At 40.5% G+C, this 23,457-nt stretch overlaps 1 protein-coding gene across 3 annotated transcripts in view; it reads left to right on the top strand.

The window, feature by feature from the left end:
- VWA3B (von Willebrand factor A domain containing 3B) overlaps positions 1 to 23,457 on the top strand; it is a 139,132-nt gene that overhangs the window by 103,202 nt on the left and 12,473 nt on the right. For all 3 annotated transcript variants that reach the window (XM_045005257.1, XM_045005261.1, XM_045005247.1), the window contains exon 24: positions 22,927 to 23,047. In XM_045005257.1, the coding sequence (XP_044861192.1) occupies positions 22,927 to 23,047 (121 nt within the window). The remainder of the gene's footprint in view (positions 1 to 22,926; positions 23,048 to 23,457) is intronic.

Genomic DNA, 23,457 nt, shown 5'->3' with positions numbered 1-23,457 from the left:
TGGTCAGCACCACCCTTCATACTAAATTTTTCCGTACATTGATGGACCTTCAATGGCTTCAGAGAAATACAGCCGCAATGTTTCCTAGTGGACCTATTTGTTCAGAATACGGATTTTAATGTGACATGTTCTCCTTTGCGTCTGATTCATGCAGCTGTTTTTTAATGTAAATAACAGAGCTTTTTACAGACGCACACTAATAGTTCTATTTCATTTAGACAACTAACCATGAACGTTGTCTCCTTCAACAAAATGCAAACTGTTGCCCTTTTGTCTTCTTCATTCCAGATATAATACTCCATTGCTTACCTAAGCCAAATTTCCATTGACCTAAGTAAGGGGTGCAGGATCTAGCCTTGCTAGTGAAGAGACTTATCCCATCACATACAGACTCATGCCACTGTAAGCATGTGCATACATGTTTGCAGAAGCAGGGCCTCAGCTGTTTCTTTCATCCTTTTGCAGATCACTCCCAAATGTAATCTGTCACCCTCTATTCATTCAACAAAATAAAAAATACCATCTCCCCTGTTTATTTGGGGTGAGATTTTAAAAAGCACTCAATATTGGGCTAACTGTTCTTCTGAAAGTCAGTGCGAGTTTTTCTGTTGACTTGGGAACAGTTAAGTTAATGCTGAACTCATTACATAATTCCAAGGAAGAAGTAGGAAGATTACCTTATCATCAAAAAAATTGTAAATGGTTCATATGTACAGTGTGATTGATTTATAGAATAGGTTTATTTGGGTTGGAAGGAACCTCTAGTGTGTCCGTTAGTTCATTCCAATCAAGTGGCTAGATTGATTTAATTATCCCTAGTTGAGAGGTGTTTTGTCCAGTCTTGAATATTTCCAGTAATGGCAGTTTTCAGTCTCATTTGGCAGCTTCTTCCATTGCTTAAATGTTCTTATTAATTCTTTTGCCTGTTACTGCTTGTTCTAGCCTCACTGGCTAATGAGGATAGATCCCTGTCCTCTTTATAACATCCCTTTTAAATTTCAAGTGTTTTATGCGTATATTGGCATCTACTCTGTTTATTCTTATGTATATTTTATGGAGTAGCAGAGAAAACAGGCCCCACAAACAATGTGAGAAAAAACTCAATAATGTTGGGATTCCCTCCGAGACCTTTTCAACTCAGCTTATCCAGAACACCATGTCCAGCTCTGGGAGAACATTTCATCAGGTTCTCTGGATCCAAAACACTCAGTTCAACTCCAGATTTCATCATTCAGGTTCCTTTATTTGGCATACAGCAATCTACACTGAGCTGATGAGACTCAAGCGTAAGGGGTGGGGTCTGGGGCATATCACACATCCAAAGTTGCACAGAAAACCTCTTCCTTTATATACATTAATACATTACATTGCGTTTACTATATACTATATCACATGCTTTTGGACTGGCTTGGTTATTTGCAGGAGCCAATCCCTGCACAGCATGCTCTGTCCTGGTGCTGTTCATGTAGGAACCTGATCTTTTCATTCCAGGTTTATCTTGTCTATTGTCCCTAGCAGCAAGGTGTTCCTGCTTATTTTAGTTAGCACAGACATCCTTATTCCAGCATACTTCTTTTTAAGCTCTTATTTACAACTTAACCTTCCATTCACCTTCCCAATAGTGCCCCCTAAGAAATGAGGCAAGTTGTAAAGCAAGACTTACAAATAACAACTAAAAGGTTATTATATGCTTGATCTTTGTTCAAACTTTCCATTGACATTGATGGGAATCCTCCTTTGGACAGGTGGGGATTGCAGTATGTAGTCCTAAATTTATACTCCAAAATTAAAAATGAAATGTGGCTGTTTACACAGAATGGATTTGACAGCTGGGGTTAAAATCATGAAAGTATGACATACTTGTCTCAGTTGGCCTCTGCTCTCTGGACTGAGGCGCATTAGCAGAACTGTATGTGGAGTCTTCTGTATCTATCTTAACATGACCCTTATCAAAGAAAAGTGAAACAGGGAATCTCTTTGAAACTGAAATTTCAAAATGGAAAAGACATTGTGTGCCAAATCCTGCTTGACCTTACATGAGCAGCTGCGTTGACTCCAATGGAAGTTGGACTGGTCCTATTGACTTTAGTGGACATTCTCACGAACAGGATTAGGCTCTTTGGTATAAAGTTACCAGACAACTTTATCACAGAAACTGGAGTTCTAACAATATTTGTGTTAATTGCACTGTATGTTGTAAATGCAAATGGTATTCAGCAGAGACTGGCTTGTACTGAAAATGTGCTTCTGAATCCCCTGGATTCTGCCGTGTTCAAAATCCCCATTTGTGCAGTTAGTCCATCTTTAATGTTAAGATTAATGTAGAATGATGAAAGCTGCACAAATTGTTAGTCATGCATCACAAATTACTGTAGTTAAAAATTAATATTCAACAGCAGCTGTCTGTCACCGAAGGAAAAATATGCAAAGTGTCTAAATACCTATTTATGTCAGTGGAGTGATAACCCCTCTCCCCTGTCTTCGAAACTAGCCTTTGTTATCTTACTTTGCAAGCAGACAATTAAGTTCTTTTGTTATAGACTATATCTGAAAAATAAAAATGTTTATAAAGCTCATTTTGTATTGTGTTTTCTGAGTGCTCTCTAGTAAGAGGGTAAAATTAGAAAGCAGGCTTTTAATGAAAAGCGTGCCTGTTTGGTTTTTTTTCAGCATTACTTTATGAAAGAATAGAGAGGGGAAGTGTTAATGACAATTACAGGAAAACCCTCAGTGAGCAATTCAACAAAAAATGATGCCTGTCTTCTGCACCACCACTGTTTTCCAGGGCATTGTTGGCATTAATGACAAATGTACTGTTATAAGGGAAGGGGCGGAAACTAATCAGGTCCTGATAGGAAGGCGGAAGCTAATGGTCTCCCTTCTCAGCAGTATTTTGTAGGAATGTGTGGATTATATTTCTGTGCATAAATACAGTGTATAAAAAGAGTGTAAATCTGTGGGAACCTAAATAGAAGCTTGCTGATTTCAAACAGTATATTTTTGTGATGTTGGAAAAGGGAACTTGCATATTGTTATTTGCCAGGTGTGCTGATGAATTAGTGCTTTAAGAATTACTGGGCAAGAGAGATTGTTTGATTTATTTTTTATAATCTGACACTTCCCTATGATTTGTGTTCAGATGCATTAGCTTTAGAAGTATGGAGAGAAGTATACATTGCAATTCAGGAGTTCCATATTGTAGTAAATGTAGATGAATTTTTATTGCCAATTATTAACATTTACCTGTAAAGTAATTGATTTGGATTACATGATTTCCAATATTCGAGTTGATGAGTTTGCCTTGATGGCCTATTTTGCTTAGCAATAACACAGCAAGGCCTACTGAAGAAAAAATATACTAGCTGAAACAGTCAGGCACTTGCCTGGTTGCTGACTGTATGACCTTGCTAGATAAGAGCGTGCTTGCAGAGTCTGGGAAAAATGCTTGCAGACACTTTGTGAAGCAACTTGTACCTTTTTGAAGCTTATCAAGAAATAACAGTTGCTCTTTGTTTTTCTCTTGTATGCTGGGAAAGTATAACTGGGAAGGTACAGTGATGACGTGACGTAAGTGATGACGCGACGGAGCAGCTAATAAAAGCAATTTGAATTTGCAGAAGGGGGGCTGGTTCTGTGTGGAGAACGGGCTGGTTCTTTGTTGTGTGTGTGTGTGTGCATACATCAATAAAGAACTTGGGACTTTACTGGGTTGCCTGTCTCTCTTGCGGTCAGACAACGAACCTGAAAAATCTGGGATAGAGTTAACCCCGACACGAGTGAACTGTTTTTTTCTGTTGTCTTTAAATATTGTTTTCATAACTTCTTCGGGAGACAAAAAACTGAATGTTTAATTTGAATGCTAGTAGATAGGAGAACACTAGTGATCCCTCATGGCAGCAGTGAGGATATGCAGGAGCAAACAGACCGTTTGCTGAGCCTGCAGGACAGGGAGAACAACCCGAGGAAGATGGTGAGGTTTTGGGATGAAGTGGGCTGGATCAAGCATTGACACTCCCAAAGTCCTGAAGAACTGGGACCAGGGATCCCCATGTTTTTTCATAGATGCCACCCCTCTCAGCATCCTTCCCCAAAATCTCTCTGTCTTGGGGGAGAGAGACCTTGGTGGGAGGAAACTGAAAAACTAACTCCCCATCTTCCCTTTTTTCCCTCCAGGATACAGCTGCCTTAAAGGGGGTGACTCCTAAACCTCACAAAATTATCTATAATTGCATAAAAAAAACCCTAATCTCAAAAGAACATTAATATTGCAAAATTGAGAACTCAGAATTCAGGAAATGCCATCTTAGCGGGAGTTTGATCAGTAATTCTTTTTATCCTCATCATTCAGTGTAGGGCCCTAGACCTTATTTACAGTACACCATTCAAACCCTGCAATGCATCCAGAATAATTCAATTCCCTGTGAGCTTTTTTATGGTGCTGCTCATCATAGCCTATTAGTGCTTCACAAGCATATTCACAGTCCCTGTGACATCAGATGAGGTATTAGCCTCATTTTACAAATAGGGAATTGAGGCACAAATTGATTGAGAACAAAATTGTTAAGTGTCCTCTAATTTTGGGAGCCAATTTTGAGAAGCCAGAGGTCTAATTTTTCAGAGTACTTTGCATTTTATAGATGTTTATATATTCATAGCACAGCTCCCATTGAATTCAATTGCAGCTGTGTGTGCTCATCACTTCTCAGACTCCAGGTGTCCTAAGTTGTTCCCAGAAAATGAGGAGCACACAGGGGCCACCTGTGAAAATGATTAATGTGACTTGCCCAGAATGACAAAGGAGCTGTTTGGCAGAGGCAGTGATATACTCAAATTCTCAAAGGTGGCATTTGTCTGAATTAGCTGGGGGTTCGTTCAAGCTTGGTATTGAGTGAGGAAAAGACAGGCAGGACCAGGGTAACACTGAAAAGCCAAGTGGCTGCGTTTATTTAGGGGATAATTACAACTTGGGCTGGGGGAGTAGGCAACTTTGGCTGGGATGGTATCAAAAGTACAAACACATCCCAAAACACAGTAATAATACACTTTATACTGCTCACCACACCACACCAAATAGGCAGACACACCAATCACACAGATAGGAATCGGGTTCATCAGGGCGGTGCCCGGTGCAAACACAGAAAAGAGACCCACGGGCCACTGCCTCAGCCACCCTTGCTTTCACACAGAGGGTAAACCCAGAGTGTGGTGCGGCTGCAGCTGGGCAGATTCCACTCACTCAGACCGCGGGGACTGGACCCCCTTGGTCAGCTACCCTCTAAGTAGAGGCAGCTCCCAAGTTAAACACACACACACACTGGACACAGACAGAGCAGTGATTCAAACACATAAAGCAGTTGGCAATTAACAATTTAATAACAACTAGAACTATTATACAAGCTAGCTAAGCAATTGTGCAATTCTGAGCTCACTAATACAATCCTGATATCCTGAGTAGATATTTGGTACCAAGTTAGGGAGGGGAACAAATAAGAGGCTAGATAAGCTAACTGTCAGATATCAAAAAGCAAATACCGCACTCCAGGTGCAGCTGACCAGCAGAACAGACACCAGAAGCATGATGAGCTGACGGATCGGGTCCAAACGACAACGAATCCAAACGATATGACACGAGTGCACTTTACCGGGAGGAGACCCTGGCCGAACGAGTGATCAGGTCCTTCAGCTAACACGCGGATGCTCCACACAAATTTTGGGGGGAAACCTAGTTTTATAGAAGGGTCTCACTCCCTCGTGTCAGCATCTGATTGGCTCCCTGGTCCCTCCTCCCTTCAGGCTTCGAGCTGTTGCCACCCCACGTCGGAAGGATTTGCACACGGCACACTGGAGTTGACAAGTAAACAAACTTGACCCTTAGATGACTGGGTCCAAAAAAGAGCAGGAAAATGAGTCTCTGGGCAGAATTAACCTGACCTCCAGACGACCGACCCAAAAAAACCAGGTTGCTGGGCAGAATCAGGCCTCCACACACAGAACTAGCCTGACCTTTAGATGGCCCAGCAGGAGAGAAAAAAACAAAAACACAGGAGAGCATACACAGCTAGTGTTGCTGGGCAGGATTGAGTCTCTGCCCTCTCCTATACAACAGGAACCTGGTCCAAAATGGAGGCTGCCTTGTCCTTTTAACAGGACAAGATGGCCATGGACCGACAAGTGGCCATACATAGCCATAACTGTGCAACGGATTGCGACAGCATTCAACTTCCTTTACCATCAGATCCTCCTTTCATTTCCTCCAGTCCCCTTCTTCATTCACTACAAGCCTTCCAACTTCTGCAGCACCCTTCTGAAGCAAGGGTCCTACAGACAACAGCATACTTCACAACCCTGATTCATCCCCAGAACAGATCCAACCTGTGCACTGAATAAGGCAGGAGTTCTGTGGAAAAAATATAATGTGATAATGTAATTAAAGAGTGTATTATAATGCACCAAAGGGGACCAAATTAATGTGGCACTGGCAACCTTAGTTATGGCAATTCCTAGCTTTTGAGTGCTTGACTATGCAAACTTAACAGATTTTAACGTACATTTTTAATGTAATTTCCTAGTTTTTTTTTTAAGAAAGTGAACTAAAAAAAATCCATTCTATAGAACCATATTGACTTCACGTAGAACCATATTGATAGGTCATCAGCAGGATTGGAGCCCTTAGATTTACAAAACAGACCTCTACCACTTGAGCTAATGGAGTAAGTGGTAGCAGTAGAGGCTGTTATCCCCTTTGTGGACCAGACATAAGAAGAGTATGAGAGACTTTGCCAATGGGCTTCACAAATATTTGTCGACATGAGGAGAGGAATGTTGAGATCTGGGAATCCTTGGTTCAATTCCAGAGTATGGAGGCGAGTATGCTATCGTGGTTAAAGACCCCTCTCTCCCTGCCCCCATCACTTGTCTATTCCTGTCCCATTTCCTCCCTCAGTTCCTGTCCCCCCATAGCTTGCACTTGATGCCCATTCAACTCCTCACCATGCTACATTCTAGATAAGCAGCTTTTTCCTCCTACTCCACACTTCCTGGGAGGAACCATCTACCTGCTCTCACTTCTGTTCCCCGATAGCTGGGAGGAGCAAATTCAGGAAAAGTCCTGCTTGACCTATGCTGGACCATACTCAGTGAGCTCTGTGGGGGTGGAGCATGCTCAGTACAGACGGAATATTTGGATACTCTTACTGCCAACCTATAACAAACTTCTACCGAGCATGTGTAAACAGCAGTTTTCCAAGGCTTAAAATTTGGCAAGTTTTGACTGGATTTTCACAGGGTCAGCAAAAGATATCTTCTGATCTCAGGACAACCTTTCCTGTGAAATATCAAGTCCCTGTGCCTAAGCATTAAGATGCTACATCTTCTCAACTAAACAGCTGTAAGAATTTTTTAACATTGGAAAAATTGCTAGAGCTGGTTGGATTATTTTATTTGCTTCACAGATAATTTTAACTTTTCTTCAGAAACCTGAACACTAAAAACTTTTGGTCAAAAACTGAAAGTTTCTATCTCAAAAATTGAAATAAAATATTTTGCTTTGGGTCAGGTCATCCCAAATTAAAATATTTCAGTTTGTTGAGCCAATATTTAATTTTGGGTCAGTTCACCATTTAAAATTGGTCCACTTGCTCTGCTGCAGTACCTCATGGGAGTAACACATCTGTAGTGCATCATGGGAGATGTAGTCCAACCAGGGAGTCCAGTCAATAGAGAAGAATGAAAGCATATAAGGTGGCAGAACTATAACTCCCATGAGACAAGTTCAGGAAAAAGAGTTTTAATGTTGAACTGAGTTGAAATGATTCAAGAACAGTGGAACATTTTGTTTTGGTTTAATTGTTTTGATGGTATTTAAATTTAGACACTTCTGAATTGATATTTTGGTTTGGTGATTAAAATTTTAAGTAAAAAATTTCAAGGTTTTTGTCTTAATTTTTGATGAAAAGTCAAAACTTTATATGGAAAGCAGATATTTTTCATGAAAATTGGTTTTTTGAAAACCCAATTTTCATAGAAAAACAGTTGTAATGAAATTTTTTACCAGCCCTAAAAACAACATCTTCTTCTTCAAGTGTCCTCTTCATATTCCCACTCATGGGATGCTCCGGACTGGTACATCTGATTGGTAGAGATTTAACTAGCAGTAGTCATTACAGTGCTCACATTCTTTCCTTACTCTTCCCCTCAGAAAACACTGAACATTCCAAAGCAGGAGTATAAAAGGGGTGTGGTACTCCAGCTGCTTTCTTATTCCTTCTAATTGCGATCAGCTGAACATTTTGTGTGGAGGTCAGGAATCCTCTCAGAGCTGTCATTAATTAGATAGTTTAAAATCTTAATTCTTAGTAGCTGTAGTTATAAATAGTTTAGTAATATAGATAGTAATAGTATTGTTCAGTTCTGATGGAACCAAAAAAGAAACCTGGTTTCGGAAGATATCTTGTCCAGCGATGTTCCCGGCATCTGACACACATGCTCAGTGCCTGTCATGCTTAGGGGGACACTTACCCTCCAAGTGCTAAATTTGTTCTGCGTTCACCTTGAGAGCAAAGAAAAAAGAAAGAATAGATTACAATCTGTCCTGTTGAAAGAAGTGTTGATGGCAAAGCCATCTGCTACTGGCAAGGAACAGGCGCATAAGATGATCCATAGACCATCATTGGCCCTGGATGGTTCTACAAGTCAAAAAGATAAGTAATCTTCATTGGCCTCTAAGTGGCCTGGTAATAAGACCCAGAAAAAGAGGGAAACCTCTGCAGTATTAGCCTCTATATCAATAGCCAGTGTTCTTCATAATGATTTATTGGCCCAGATGGACCTCAGTAGTAAGCCCTCGAGTATGTCTACCTTTCTTAAGAGAGACAAGCCATGAGTGAAGGAATCCGTTATACAAACCTAATTTAAGGAACTAGGTACTGAAAAGCAGCTTCATGGAAAGGTGAGGAATCTTCCTTCTTTGGGTCTGTTGCCCTCGGATCCGGATGAGCCAGTTGCAAAAAAGAGACTTAAGGAGCTGGTGAAACAAGGGCATACTGCGACACTGGTGACTGATAGTACAGTATTGCAGTGCATAGTTGTTCAGGCACAGGTTCGTAGATTGGATCAGACCTCAGCTCTGCTGGGTATGGGGTCAGTTTTGTTATTGAAGCAAGGAGACACCATACTACAACAGTCTTAAATATGTTTGTCTCCAGAAGGGAAAGGACATGTAGAGGAATTTGCGGATTCTCCTCTTCCTTTACCTCCAAGGAAACCTTCTAGATCCCCAGAAAAGAATTACTTCTTTGAGTAGTAGCTTTGTGGGTGCTCCACTGTAAGTGTATCCATGTCCCTGCACCTCAGATTGGAGATTTTAGGTAGCAGTGTCCATTCAGCCTGCACATGTGTTTTCCCTGTCTTGTGCTTTTCCTCTAGGCTATCTAGTACTGTGCGGGTGAACTGCCCTCAGTTGCTTCTTAACTGCCTTTAGCCTGAGATGGAACCTTAGCAGAGTCCAAGTGACAATTTTATTTCTGAACTTTATTTCCAGTTAATAGTGTAGCTCATTGAGTTTTCATTAGGTTAATACTCTCCTTTTTCTTTTTCTTAAAAAACCTTTCCTTTTCTTTATTTTGTTTTTGAAAACAATTATCTCCCTTGTGACACTGCACCCCATATTATTCATAGTGATTTTATTATGATATGATTATGGCATAATTATGGGGCATTTTATGCACGACAGGTCATGTAAGATATCATTGGACAAGTTATGATTTGCTGAATACGATTATCCTATTTTTATGCATGTACCATTTTTGTATCTGAAGTAATTAATATTGACTGTATCTGTATTTCAAATGTAGTTACACCTGGGTGATGCCCACTAGGCAAGATGCTTTCAGTCCAGATAGCTGGTGGGGAAAGGCCTATTCAGGGTAATGAGCCATTAGGGAAAACAATAGGTCTTAGGAGAAGCCTATCCATCACCTGGTGAGCCTTCCTGAGAATGCTCCAGATAGCCTGTAAGTAATGGCTGCTATGACTCTACAAGGTCATGTGACCAGGCCACATGACTCTGGACTCCATCTTGGGATCTCAGTGTTTTTCCACAAACTGAGTTTGGGACAAAGGGTTTCCGCCATATGCTAAAGCTGTATAAGGCAGGGAGTGAAATAATCTGTTCTTCACTTCCCACACAAGGGGACTCCTGAAAACACCTAAGGAACAAAAGACTGAACTGGGGGAAGTGCTGGACCCAGGCTAAAGGGATTTCTAGCCTATATATGAAAAACCTGGAGATTCCAAGCTGTAAAGCAAGTGCAGCTTGTACCTTAAGAATCTGCAAGTCTGCTTGTACTATCTCTCAGGGTGAGAAACAGGTTGGATATGAATTAGCAATGTAGTACGTTAAGCTTAGTTTGCGTTTTTGTTTATTTGCTGGGTAATCTGCTTTGATTTGTTTGCTATCACTTATTACTTAAAATCTATCTTTTGTAATTAATAAACTTATTTTATGTTTTAATCTAAACCAGTAAGTTTAGAGTGAAGTGCTTGGGTATCTTAGCTCAGGGGGCTGTTGCATTTCCTCTTCACATTGAGGGAGGGGCAAACTCTATGAGCTTACGCTGTACAGTTCCTTGTGCAGTGCAAGACTGTAAAATTTTGGGTTTATACTCCAGTGTGGGAGGTCCTAGGCTGAGAAGCTGGTGGTTATTTTGGCTGTAGCCTCTCTATTGTTGGTTTATGCAGTGGCTGGTCAGAGAGCCCACATGTAACTGCAGCTGGGTGTGTCCATACCTGTGTGAATGCTGGAGGAAGTGTAGGGCTGGGAGCCTGCCTGCAGCTTGTCATAGTAGCACAGTGTGACAGGGAGCCCAGGAAGTAAAACCCAAAAAGGGTATGACCAGCTCCCTAAGGTTTAAATAATGTCTCTCCTGTAGAGAAACTATTCCAGTTATGACGGCCATTCATGCTGCATTCACTGCCTCACAGAGTCCCACATACCACAAAAGTGCACTTTATGCCTGAAATTAAAATCAAGAGCAAGAAAAAAAAAACATGAACTGAAGCTCAGACTCCTCAGACTTAGGCCAGCTTCTGTCCCGTGACCCCCCGGTGCAACAGTCCCTTACGAGACCAATCGCATCAGTGTCCTCAGTGCAGCACTCTCCAGTGGCTTTAAAGAGGAAATCTGGTGATTTCTCTCAGAAAAGTTCAGAAAGGTGGGCTTCAAGTCCCCAGATTAAAGATTGACCAGGAAAAAGAGATCCCCAGCAAGGTCGATCACATCGGTACCAACTGACCTGCGGCTGGGTACCCGTGTGGCTATAGGCTCCTCAGTTGCCAAAGGTATTGGTACCACTAGTAAGCATAAAGACCTGAGAGGTACAGGCTCATGGACATCGGTATTGTAAGGGGAAAGGAGCGGTAGGGAGCATTCTAGTTCCATTAAAACAACACCACTGGAGATGGTGAGGGCCTCAGTACCAAGCTTTTCAGCCTCACAAAGGACCAGGACATTATCTTCTGGCCACTTATTGGACCGCAGAAGACTGCAGGTTCTGTTGATTCCCTCTACATCAATGGCCCCCAGTCAGCTGACCTTAAAGATACTCAATCCACTTTGTCTCCCTCCCTTCTATCCACCCTCCATCCCCGTCCCTCTTTAGGGACCCTTCTCGTAAGCACCTGTTACATCAGGAAACAAACTATCTCCTAAACCTGGGTATTATAGAACTAGTTTCCACTCAATGCAGAGAGAAGGGTTTCTATTCCAAATACTTCCTGATACTGAAAAAGAACGATGACTGGAGACCCATTCTGGATCTCAGATCACTCAAAAACACAGCAATTCAAGATGGTCACTTTGGCAGCAATAATCCCATCTCTGGACCAGGGAGACTGGTTCTTGGCACTCAGCGTAGAAGATGCTTGTTTTCATATCACAATCCACCCATCCCACAGGAAGTCTGTAAGATTCACACTGGCTCAAGACTGTTTTCAATACAAGGTGCTTCCATTTGGACTATCATCTGTACCCAGAGTGTTCTTGAAGGTCTTTTCTGTGGTAGCAGCACATCTTCGCAAACTAGGAATTATGATATTGCTGTATCTAGCTGACTGCCTGCTCAAGGCACGATCCTTTGACACCTTGACAGTCATGCAAAAACTATTGATCTATTCATGCAGCTGGGATTACAACTAAACCTTCAAAAGTCAACTCTGACTCCCGTACAACTTGTAGAATTCATAGGAGTGTAATGAGATGCAATAAAGGCCAAAGCTTTCCTCCCATTACAGAGGTTCAACACCTTAACCAACTTAATATCCATCTTCCAGGAGAGCCCCCAGACATTGGCCAGAAATTGTCTTCAGCTACTCGGGCACTTGGTGGTAAGCTTGTTTGTAACAAGTGACACAAGATTCCACATGCATTGCCTTCGAGCATGGCTCAAAACAGTATATTCACCAAACATGGACTGAGCAAACTGCTTTTGATGCTCTTGACTGTGAAAAACTCTTCTGGATGGTAGAACGATCCACAGAATGTTTGCTCAGGGGTTCCCTTCACTCAACCAACTCCGAAGTTGATATGGACAACAGATTAATCTCTATTGGGCTGTGGAGCTCATCTAGACAAGCATATGGCTCAAGGCAAATGGTCCCCCTTTAAATCTACACTGCATATGAAGCTGCTAAAGCTCAGAATGGTCAGGAACACCTGCTCGCATTTCCTATCACTGATCAAAGGCGAACTGATAACAGATTATAACAGATAACGTAGGCTATGTCTTTTACAAAAACCACCAGGGAGGAGAGAGATCACCTTCCTTTTGTACCAAGCCAGTGAAACTAGGGAGTTGGTGCATTCAACACTGCATCAACATCTCAGCATCCTACCTTCCGGGCATACAGAACACTACAACGGATACTCTCAGCAGGAATTTTTCTGTGGAGTATGAATCGGAAATAGACCCTGCTGTTTGCCACAACATATTTCTGCATTGGGGTGTCCCAAAGATAGACTTGTTTGGCACAGTCAAATACAAGAAATGCTCCCAGTTCTACTCCAGAGCCGGACTGGGTCATCATTCTCTCAGATACACCTTCCTCTGTCAGTAGAACACAGGTCTTCTTTACGCCTTTCATCGAATTCCTCTAATATCAAAGGTCCTGCTCAAGATAAGAAAAGAAAATACAAGGCTTATTCTCATAGTTCCCACATGGCCACATCTCCATATCTGAGTTAGTGATGTGCTCGCCAATGACTTTTAGCCCCTTCCTCACCTCCTTTCTCAGAATGCTGGTCAGATCCATCACCGCAATTTGCAGGTTCTCTGGCTCAACATATGGCTGCTCAATGATTCCAAAGCACAGAGATGTCCTTTTCAGAGGATGTAAAAGAGGTGCTATTACAGGGGTCAGCAACCTTTCAGAAGTGGTGTGCCGAGTCTTCATTTATTCACTTTAATTTAAGGTTTTGCATGCAAGTAATACATTTTAACATTTTAGAAGGTCTCTTTCTATAAGTCTATAATATATAACTAAACTATTGTTGTATGTAAAGTAAATAGGGTTTTTTAAATGTTTAAGAAGCTTCATTTAAAATTTAAATTAAAATGCAGAGGCCCCCGGACCGGTGATCAGGACCCGGGCAGTGTGAGTGCCCCTGAAAATCAGTTTTCGTGCCGCCTTTGGCACCCGTGCCATAGATTGCCTATCCCGTGCTATTACATAGCAGAAAAATAACCATTCATCACACACATATCCAAAAGTGGAAAAGGTTCCAACTCGGGTGTGCCTCAAAACATGTTATCCCCATACCCTGTCACCTCCTGTTTGTCCTAGACTACATCCTAGATCTAAAAAGAGTCAGGATTTTTCTCTAAGTTCAGTTCAGGTGCATCTCGCAACCGTACCACCTTCCATCATAAGATAGAAGGCTACTCCATATTCACTCATCCTACAATGAAAAGATTTCACAAGGATATGGGTAACCTTTTCCCACAAATCAGACATTCTACATCAGCATGGGACCTCAGGCTTATCCTCAAGTCTCTTGCAAGGCCACCTTTTGAACCCATGGCCAAATGCTCACTTATACATCTATCTATGAAGACGGTGCTCTTAGTAGCCATGACCTCGGCTTGGAGGATCAGAGAAATAGGGGCTGTAATGGAGCATCCCTCCTTTACAGTTTTTTTCAGAGACAAGGTTACATTGTGACCACACCCCAAATTCCTCCTGAAAATATCTTTTGCTTTCCACATAAACCAACTTATTCCCCTTCCACACTTCTTTCTCAAGCCACACTGAGACGAGAGAGGCAATATTGCATACACTTGATGTCAGGAGAGCATTAGTCTTCTATTTGGATAGAACTAAGCCTTTCAGAAAGTCTCCTAGACTATTCCTTTCTATTGCAGAAAGATCAATAGTATTCTCAATCTCTAAACAAAGACTCTGTACATGGATATCGGACTGCATTACCTATTGTTATCGCACTCACAATCTCCAACCTCCCTCTAGAGTTCAAACTCATTCCATGAGATCTCTTTCCCCTTCCGTCACCTTCCTCAAAAATGTCCCCATCACAGAAATATGTAGGGCAGCAACTTGGGCATCTGCTCATACTTTTGCTGAACACTATGCAATCACCCATGACTCAGCATTCGATGCCATATTTGGCTCCACTGTATTATCAACATTAGACTCAACTTTGAAGCTCCACCCTTCCATCAGGGTACTGCTATGGAGTCATCTACACTGGAGTACCCATAGGGACACTATTCGAAGAAGAAGAAGAAGGGGTTATTCATTTTGTGCAGTAACTGTGGTTCTTACCAATGGGCTCTCCGGTAGAGAAGGAACTGAGGGTGATTTGCCCATGCAATGGTAGATAGTCTCGAAGCAGAGCATGAGATGGGGATAGTGCATGTGCGGGCCAAACAGACAGTGTTATTTAAAATCTCCAATCTGAGATGTAGGGACGTGGATACACTTATAGTGGAGCACCCATATGGACACACATCTCGAAAAACCACAGTTACTGCAAGAGGTGAGTAACCCTCTCTTTTCTCCAATATCCCTTGTTCAGGCAAGGATATTGTTGTCGCCAGTTCCGTCAGAGCTGAGAGTGGTTTTGGATTGATGAAGGAATTTGATTTGCAGACCAGACACATGTAAGGAGTATTATGAGTAAAGACACCTATATGAAGCAGGTCCATGTGGACAAAGATATATGCATCTGGACCTGAATATGGGGTTTTGGCTAGATTAGCAAATACTACTGTGGATAAATGGGCCTCATTGGCCTTCCCCAGTGCCATATCAACAATTCCTGATGTATGGAAATAGGATGTCGCCGAGCTAGTGTATAAGTGAGGTGCAACATCTGGACCTGAAAAACACATATCTGATAGAATCTGATGAACTCTGGTAAGTGTCCTGTAGGACAGAAGGAATTTTTGTTGGAAGAGGAAGAACGAATGGAATTGAGAGAGTCAGATCCAGACTCTGGGGGCATGACATCCCTGAATGAAAATGTAGGAGATAAGTCAGCTTTGTCACCTTTAGAAGAAGAGGTGGCTTTTCATGAGATAGTAGATCGCATGGTGAGAACACTGGATGTTCCTTCAGTTTTAATTGAGGAATCATCTCAACCAATTTTTGGTATTTTGGGAGCAGCAACTAGATATATTATTGGAGGGATTATGCCAACCAGCAAAATTAGTCTGGAATAATCTGTCATCTTCTCAACCTTTATCAACAATGGCTGATAAATTGTACCAGTTTCCTCAGGAATGTATGGCGATGTTCCACACCCATCCATCGCCAAATTCTTTAGTGATAGAATTAGCTTTACAGCAGTCAAAGGTGCATCTACTCCATCTGAGAAAGAAGGAAAGAGACTGGATGCCATTGGGAGGAAAATGTTTTCTTCCACCACTTCTGCTATGCATATTTCGAACTATGAGGCAGTCATGGCAAGGTACCAGTACCATCTTTGCGGAAAGATGTTATCATTTTTGAATACACTACCAGAGGAGCATAAGAGATTACTGAATTCACTAGTCATGGAAGGGCAGAATGTTGCCAAATACCAATTGAGAGGAACATTTGACTCAGCTTCAGCTTGGACAGCAGTATCGGCCATCACTTTAAGGAGGCGTGCATGGCTCAGATTAGTAGTTTCACCTCATGAGGCAAAGGTAAGGATCAAGGGTTTTCACTTTGAAGGGGAAGGTTCATTTAGTGTACATAGAGATGAAACATTAGAGAATATGAAAACTTTGAGATCTACAGCTAGGTTGCTAGGGTTTTTTTAAATATGAATAGGAGATGATCTACAGCTGCCATGTTTAAGTACCAAAGGCAATTTCCTACTACACTGATGTCTTCTCAGTACTGGAGGAGGAATTATTGCCTTCAACTTCAGTAACATAATTCTCAGTATCATCGACAGAGAAAAAAGCCTTATAAGCCGGGGGGAAGAGTTCTACAGCTTTGTCATCTGGGAGGTCTCAGATTTGAAATAAGGGTTGGGAGTTTCAGGCCAGGCCAACTGGACATTGGTTTTCTACTGTTTGGTGATTGTTTGTTCCATTTATCATTAATAGAAGTTGATAACATAGGACAGATGCTTTTTGTAAGTAATTGCTCATGGCTACACACAATCCAGTTCAAATCTCTACCCGCAAACAATCTGCCTCCTTTATCCCTGACCAGGGATTGAGCTCACCTCCAGTTGTTACGAGCAAAAGTTCAATTGTAAATAAGTTTTGGGAGTGGCAGAACTGGTCCCTTTAGATCAGAGAGGGAACAGTTTTTACTACCATTATTTTATAATTTTAAAAAAAGAAGGATATCTTCTCCCTGTATTGGATTTAAGAAAATTAAACACCCATGTAAAAAATTTTTGTTTCCACATGTTGTCTCTAGCATCTGTAATGGCTTCTCTTTCCTCTCAGGATTGGTTTGCAGCTCTGGATTTAAAGGATGCATATTGCCATTACTCAAAAAGACCTCGTCATTGGAGATAACCTGCATTTTGTGCTGACAAAGGACATAGTACCAGGTCCTCCCTGTTGGGTTGTCTACCACACCCAGGGTTTTTACAAAATGTCTATTGGTATTAGCAGTGTGTCTGTGAAAGCAGGGGCTGTTTGTATAACCCATACTTGGATGATTGGTTAATAAAAGTGTTATCCAGGAAGGATATTATCTTGCATGTAAAACAAATATATTGTTTTTGCCAATGTAGGATTAAAAATAAATCAGGAGATGTCAGTTCTGATCCCAGTTCAGAAGATCTGCTTTATTGGGGCAATACTAGATTTGGCTATGGCAAAGGCTTTTTTTCCAGAAGAAAAGTTTATAAAGATAAAGCTCAGAGGGGTAGCCGTGTTAGTCTGGATCTGTAAAAGCAGCAAAGAGTCTTGTGGCACCTTATAGACTAACAGACGTATTGGAGCATGAGCTTTCTTGAGTGAATACCCACTTCGTTGGATGCAAGTCTATAAGGTGCCACGGGACTCTTTGCTGCTTTTAAAGATAAAGCTGTCCATAATCTCCTTTATCAATCCCCACAACAACCAATACCAGTTTTTCTATGGCTGATAAGTCTATTGGCTTCAACCACATCAGTGACACCATATGCATGTCTTCAGATGACGGACCTCCAGCACTGATTGGCAATAAATTACAGACCAGGTTTAGGAAGCGTGCACTGAAGAAGAATAATTTCATAACAAGTGTTTTCAACACTAATGTGGTGGCAAATGCTAAAAATGTAATGATGGGTATACACTTCAGTTCTCTTTTTCTATCACTGATACTTACTGCAGATGCATATACATTGGGTTGGGGGGGCATTTAAACAATAAGCTATTTATCAGAGCTCATTGTCACCAAACGAAAACGTTGGCCTTAAAGGTATTTTTACCTCAGGTACAACACAAGGTACCTCAGGTAGTAACAGACAATATGATAGTGTTATAATCTGAACAAACAAGGGAGGGAGGAGGCTTGTTCTCTACAGTTATTCATGCAGGCAAAGAGCCTTGAAATGGGAGTATAGATTCTAGTGTTTTCATCCAATAGTGATCCACCCTTGCAAAACACCCTTGCAGAGCATCTGAGCAGGTCAAAATGTCAGATGCATGAATGGTCCTTGAAGGACATAATAACATACCTCTTCAGTTCATGGGGGAATCCAGTACAGTAATAGATCTTTCTGCATCCAGCAACAACAAAAAGTGTCAATTTTTGGTTGAGATCAGGCAGTGACAGGGAATCAATATCAGATGCTTTTCTAATTCATTGGGGTCAGGGCCTGATATATGCATTTCCTCTGATTTTGTTCATTCAAAAAGTCATAAACAAAATAAGACAGGACAAGGCCAAGGTAATTTTAATAGTGCCAGTGTGGCTAATGCAGCTATGGTATTTGGACTTAGTTCACCTGTCAAGAGATCTAATGGAATCTCTATTTCTGGCCCTGGACTTGTCACAGCAGCATGGCATGATTTATCATCCAGCTCTTCAGTCTTTCCACCTAACAACATGGGAGATAGTACTCTGGGAAATTTAGAAACTGCTCATTGGAGATGCAGAATGTATTGCTACATTCTAGAAAGGAATTCACAAGAAAATGTGACGGTCATAAAAGAAAAAGGTTTTGATTGTGGATTTCCATAGTTCCAGGTACAGTACCAATTAGTTATATTTTATGATAGCTGTTGTACTAAAAAAAGGCAGATATAACCGTGATCCACCGGAGTGCGCAGCCCCCTCCACCCCCCGGAGAACTGCTTTACCACATTATATCCAAATTCACGTTATATCAGGTGGCATTATATCGAGGTAGCGGTGTATATGCATTGATGGCCGATCCAGCATTCACAATTTTTCATAAAGACAAGGTAGTTTTTCATATGCACCATACATTTTTGCCTATAGTGGTTTCAGTTTTTCATGTAAATCAGTCTATAATTTTGCTGGTTTTCTTTCCTAAACCTCATATTCATGATGGAGAGACTATACTACATACTCTAGATGTTAGAAGGGCCTTTTATTTAGACACGACCAAACAATTTAGACAATCTCATAAACTGTTCATTGCTTATGAAAGAAAAACTAAGGGAAAAGCTGTTTCTTTACAAATGCTCTCTAGATGGGTTAGATTGTGTATTAAAGTCACTTTTGAATAAAAAAGATGTCCTTTTTCAAGGAATTAGGACACATTCTGCTAGGGCAGTGTGTATGGCTTTTTCTAGGCATATTCCTTTAATAGAAATATGTAAAGTGGTGACTTGGACTTCTATCTATGTGTTTACTAAACACTGTTCCTCAAATTTAGAATCTAGACCTGATGCAAAATTTGGTAAAGCAGTTCTGCGGTCCTTATTTAATTAGGGCTTTGTGTCCCATCATCCTGCTCGGGACACTGCTTTTCAATCTATCCAAGGAGTAGGCAACCTATGGCATGCGTGCCGAAGGTGGCACACAAGCTGATTTTCAGTGGCACTCTCACTGCCAGGGTCCTGGCCACCGGTCCGGGGGGCTCTGCATTTTAATTTAATTTTAAATGAAGCTTCTTAAACATTTTAAAAACCTTATTTGCTTTACCTACAACAATAGTTTAGTTATATATTATAGACTTATAGAAAGAGACCTTCTAAAAACATTAAAATGTATTACTGGCACGCAAAACCTTAAATTAGAGTGAATAAATGAAGACTCGGCACACCACTTCTGAAAGGTTACCGACCCCGATCTATCCCATGAGTGGGAATACGCAGAGGACACTCAAAGAAAAAATGAAGGTTACTCACCTGTAACAGAGCTTCTTCGGGATGTACCCTTATATTCACACTCCCCACCTGCCTCACCTAAGAGTGCTATTTATCAAAAAGTTTGGAGTTACAGGAGAAAGAACTGAAGAAGCTGGAGCTCCATGCCCCTTTTATACCCTCGCTTTGGAACATTCATTGTTCTGTGACAGGAGTGTGAATATGCAGACATTCCTGCGTGTACCCCAGAACTTGACAGTACTGCAGTCAGCCATTTTGTATGCTCAGCCATTGCTAGCTGAAAATCAAACATCACATAGCTAGGAGTAATCTTAGGCCTTTGTAAAACAAGGTCAAATAGCTTTGCAGTTTATTAATCAAAATAAAAATAAAATAAAAAGTTATTTTAAAAAAGGTAAATAGCAACCTTTGTTTTAAGTGTCCCTAACATATTTTTATGGCTAAAAATACTAAAAATGTTTTAAAATAATACATTTTTAAAATTAAAAAAAATAATAACCCAATAAAAGTTATGATGTTAACCCACTAGGAGTTAGGTTAGGTTATGTGTTTTGTTAAAGTAAGCTATAAAAAATTAGGTAAGAGTAAATACCTCGAAGCACTCCAAGGGAACCTTTCTTTGGGAAAAGATCTGACATTTAAACTCCCTATCAGCTGGATGAAAAAAGGGCCCCTGGAAGTCCTGCTGGTAATTACTCAAAACCGTCTCAAACCGTGGATAACTATATCTAAAATGTCCTGAACTATTGCTTATGTTTGTTTGTGCTTAATATTTAATAAATTGTAGTTTTAAATAAGAGTACGCTTACTTGTATTAATCATTTATCAGACTGAAATTGCTGTGTTCCCATTAATTTATTCCTAACACCGCCTAAAGTAAAACAGTTAAGTTACCACTGTTTTGGGTTCTGAAAACCCCGAATAACAGATTTGGTGAGCCAGTTGCCAGGAGTGATAGAGAGGAAGGGAATGATTAATACAAGTTGTTTGTTTGTTTTGTTTTGCAATAGGTAAAGGAGGCAGTGGAACAGGGTCATAACCTATGAGTTGATTTATGGTAACATTCTGTTGTCGATTTAGGGCTCAGGCTGAAAAGCCTGGTTGAGTAAAAGGATGTCAGAAGGACAGGGAACATCTGGAAAGAAACAAAAGCTGGAAATGGATTTGGATAACAGCTTGGTAGATTTCATACAGGAGCATGATAATGTTTTTTTTGGAAGTCTGGGAGCTCTACCAGTCCTGGAGCGCTCTTGCGGTTCTGTAAGCAGATGGTAGTGATAAAGCAATTAAAGGCAGAAATAAAGAAGTTAAAAAAATTTTTTAGAAAGACACAGATATATCCAGCCTGAGGGCAGCTCAGATAGTGGCACCGCAGAAGCAGAAGTGTGACAGTGAGCGAGAGGGTAACAGGCTGGAGCGGAAAGTGTCTGAATTAAAACAACAAAAAATTGAGTGTGAATCTGCTGATAGAGCCTTACTAAAGGATTCCCAGGATAAGACCCAAGCAGATCATGGGGAATGTAAGAGACAAAGTTGTGCTCTCAGAGCCAGGTTGAGAGAACAGAAAGGAATAGTGGCTGTGATTCGTGGGAGTCATCGCCTAAGAAGGAGGGGTGAGTCAGAGGTGAATCTCTACTTGTATCCTCATTATGAGGATGAGAGGGATGATACCTGTGAGCTTCCTTTTCCCTTGGACTCCTCTGGGCAGTCCCCATATGGTCCCTTGCTCGAAACACTGGAAGAGCTGCAGGCACCCATAGCCCCCATGGTAAGGAAGATTGATCCCCAAGAGGGTAACCAAGGAGGAGAAGAATGGGTAGAGGTTAGGCCCTTCACCCCTGATCTGGCTAGAGTGGCAGGAAAATTGGTTGGTCCATTAACCCAGAGCACAGTCTTGGGATGGCTGGCACGTAATCCACTGAACTCGTTGTGTATGTGTGTGTGCAGATCTTAATATTAATAATATCCAATCTGCAAGGAGGGGAGTGTTGCCCCAGAATTTGATATTTGTGTGTATACCCCAGAACTTGACAGTGCTGCAATCAGCCATTTTGTATGTGCAGCCATTGCTAGATAAAAAACAAACATCACATAGCTAGAAATAATCTTAAACCTTTGTAAAACAAGGTGAAATGCTTGCATATTTGCAGTTTATTAATTAAAATAATATTAAAAAATTAAATAATCTTAATTTTAAATATCCCTAATATATTATAACAAAAATACTGAAAATATTTTAAAATAATTTCTTAAAATTTAAAAAATTAATAACCCGATACAATTATATTAACCCACTAAAGTCACTATAAATTATATATTTTATTAAAATTAACTATAAACATTAAATAAAAATAAATATCTCAGAGCAGTCCACAAAAAACTTTTCTTAAAAAAACCCAAAACCTAACATCTAAACACCCCATTAGCTCAACAAACCAAAGCCCCTAAAATCCAGCTAGCAATTACTCAAAACTATCTCAAACTGTAAGTAACTATATCTACAATATTTTAAACCTATACATGCTTAATATCTAATAAATTACAGTTTTAAATAAAAGCATGCTTACTTGTATTAATTATTTATCAAACAAAAATTGCTGAGTTCCCATTAATTTTTTCCTAACACTGCCTAAAGTAAAACAGTTAAATTACCACTGTTTTGGGTTCTAAAAACCCTCGGTAAAAAGTCCATCTCAAAGAACCTTGGTTACAGGGGGTAACCGTCATTTTTGCCTAACCTTGTTCTTGGAAATAAATGAACTGTTTTTTGTTGAGATTTTCCAAAATACTTCATCTAGAGGCAGACACGCAGCATGGAAAATTTCAGCTGGATAATTAAAGATTAGCAGTATTGTGAGCAGCTGAAAGCAGGATCTTTCCATACAAAGTGCTAGTTAGGCTTAATGATACGCATTGTTGCCAGCTCTTTCTATCATATAGTTCACCATATTCACTGAAGACTCCCAGTACTTACAATCATCCAGTTTATTGTTGATTAGCAACAGTATTAATACATCTAATCCATAGCATGAAATTACATGAATGCTTAATTCATTCAAAAAAATAGACCTATGCTGACTGGGTTATCATTATGAGCAATATTTTTTTATCTTCCCAATTACAGAAACTGACAGAAGAGAATGTAAAGACACAGTCTAAGAAAAGACAGAAAGGAAAAGTGTTTGAGACTCTCAAAGGCCAAAAGGTGATTGCAAGATCCGACATCACAGGATTTTATTTTCCAGGTAAATTGTTTTTGTGTGTGTTTCAAATGGTTTTTTTAAAATCTTTAGAAAGATTGCTGAAAAAAGAGCAACATTTACCTAATCTTTTTCACCTGGTTCAGTTTTAATTTGGTTTACTGTATATATTGTTGGATTTTTAATCTTTTCTCACCGTAATGCTTCTAGAAAGGTACAGAAAGCTCTGCAGACACCCTACTGATAGGTCTGTTTTTTTAAGAAGAAAGTGGTGGGAAATGTTTTGGAATAAAATGGTGTACATTTTGAATTGGAAGACAGTGTCAATCTATTCCTTTTTCTTTCTAGGCTGGTTTGTTTCCATTTAGGATTTAGTAAAGGCTGAGCCATCTGCTATATGTAGAATATTCACTAGATGTTTCTGTTGTGTTGTTGAGTTCTAAGTCAGAATATTT

This window comes from Mauremys mutica, chromosome 1, assembly GCF_020497125.1.
Source record: "Mauremys mutica isolate MM-2020 ecotype Southern chromosome 1, ASM2049712v1, whole genome shotgun sequence".
Taxonomy (NCBI): Eukaryota; Metazoa; Chordata; order Testudines; family Geoemydidae; genus Mauremys; species Mauremys mutica.
The sequence above is the reverse complement of the archived record's forward strand: the minus strand, read 5'-3'. Positions and strand labels throughout refer to the sequence as shown.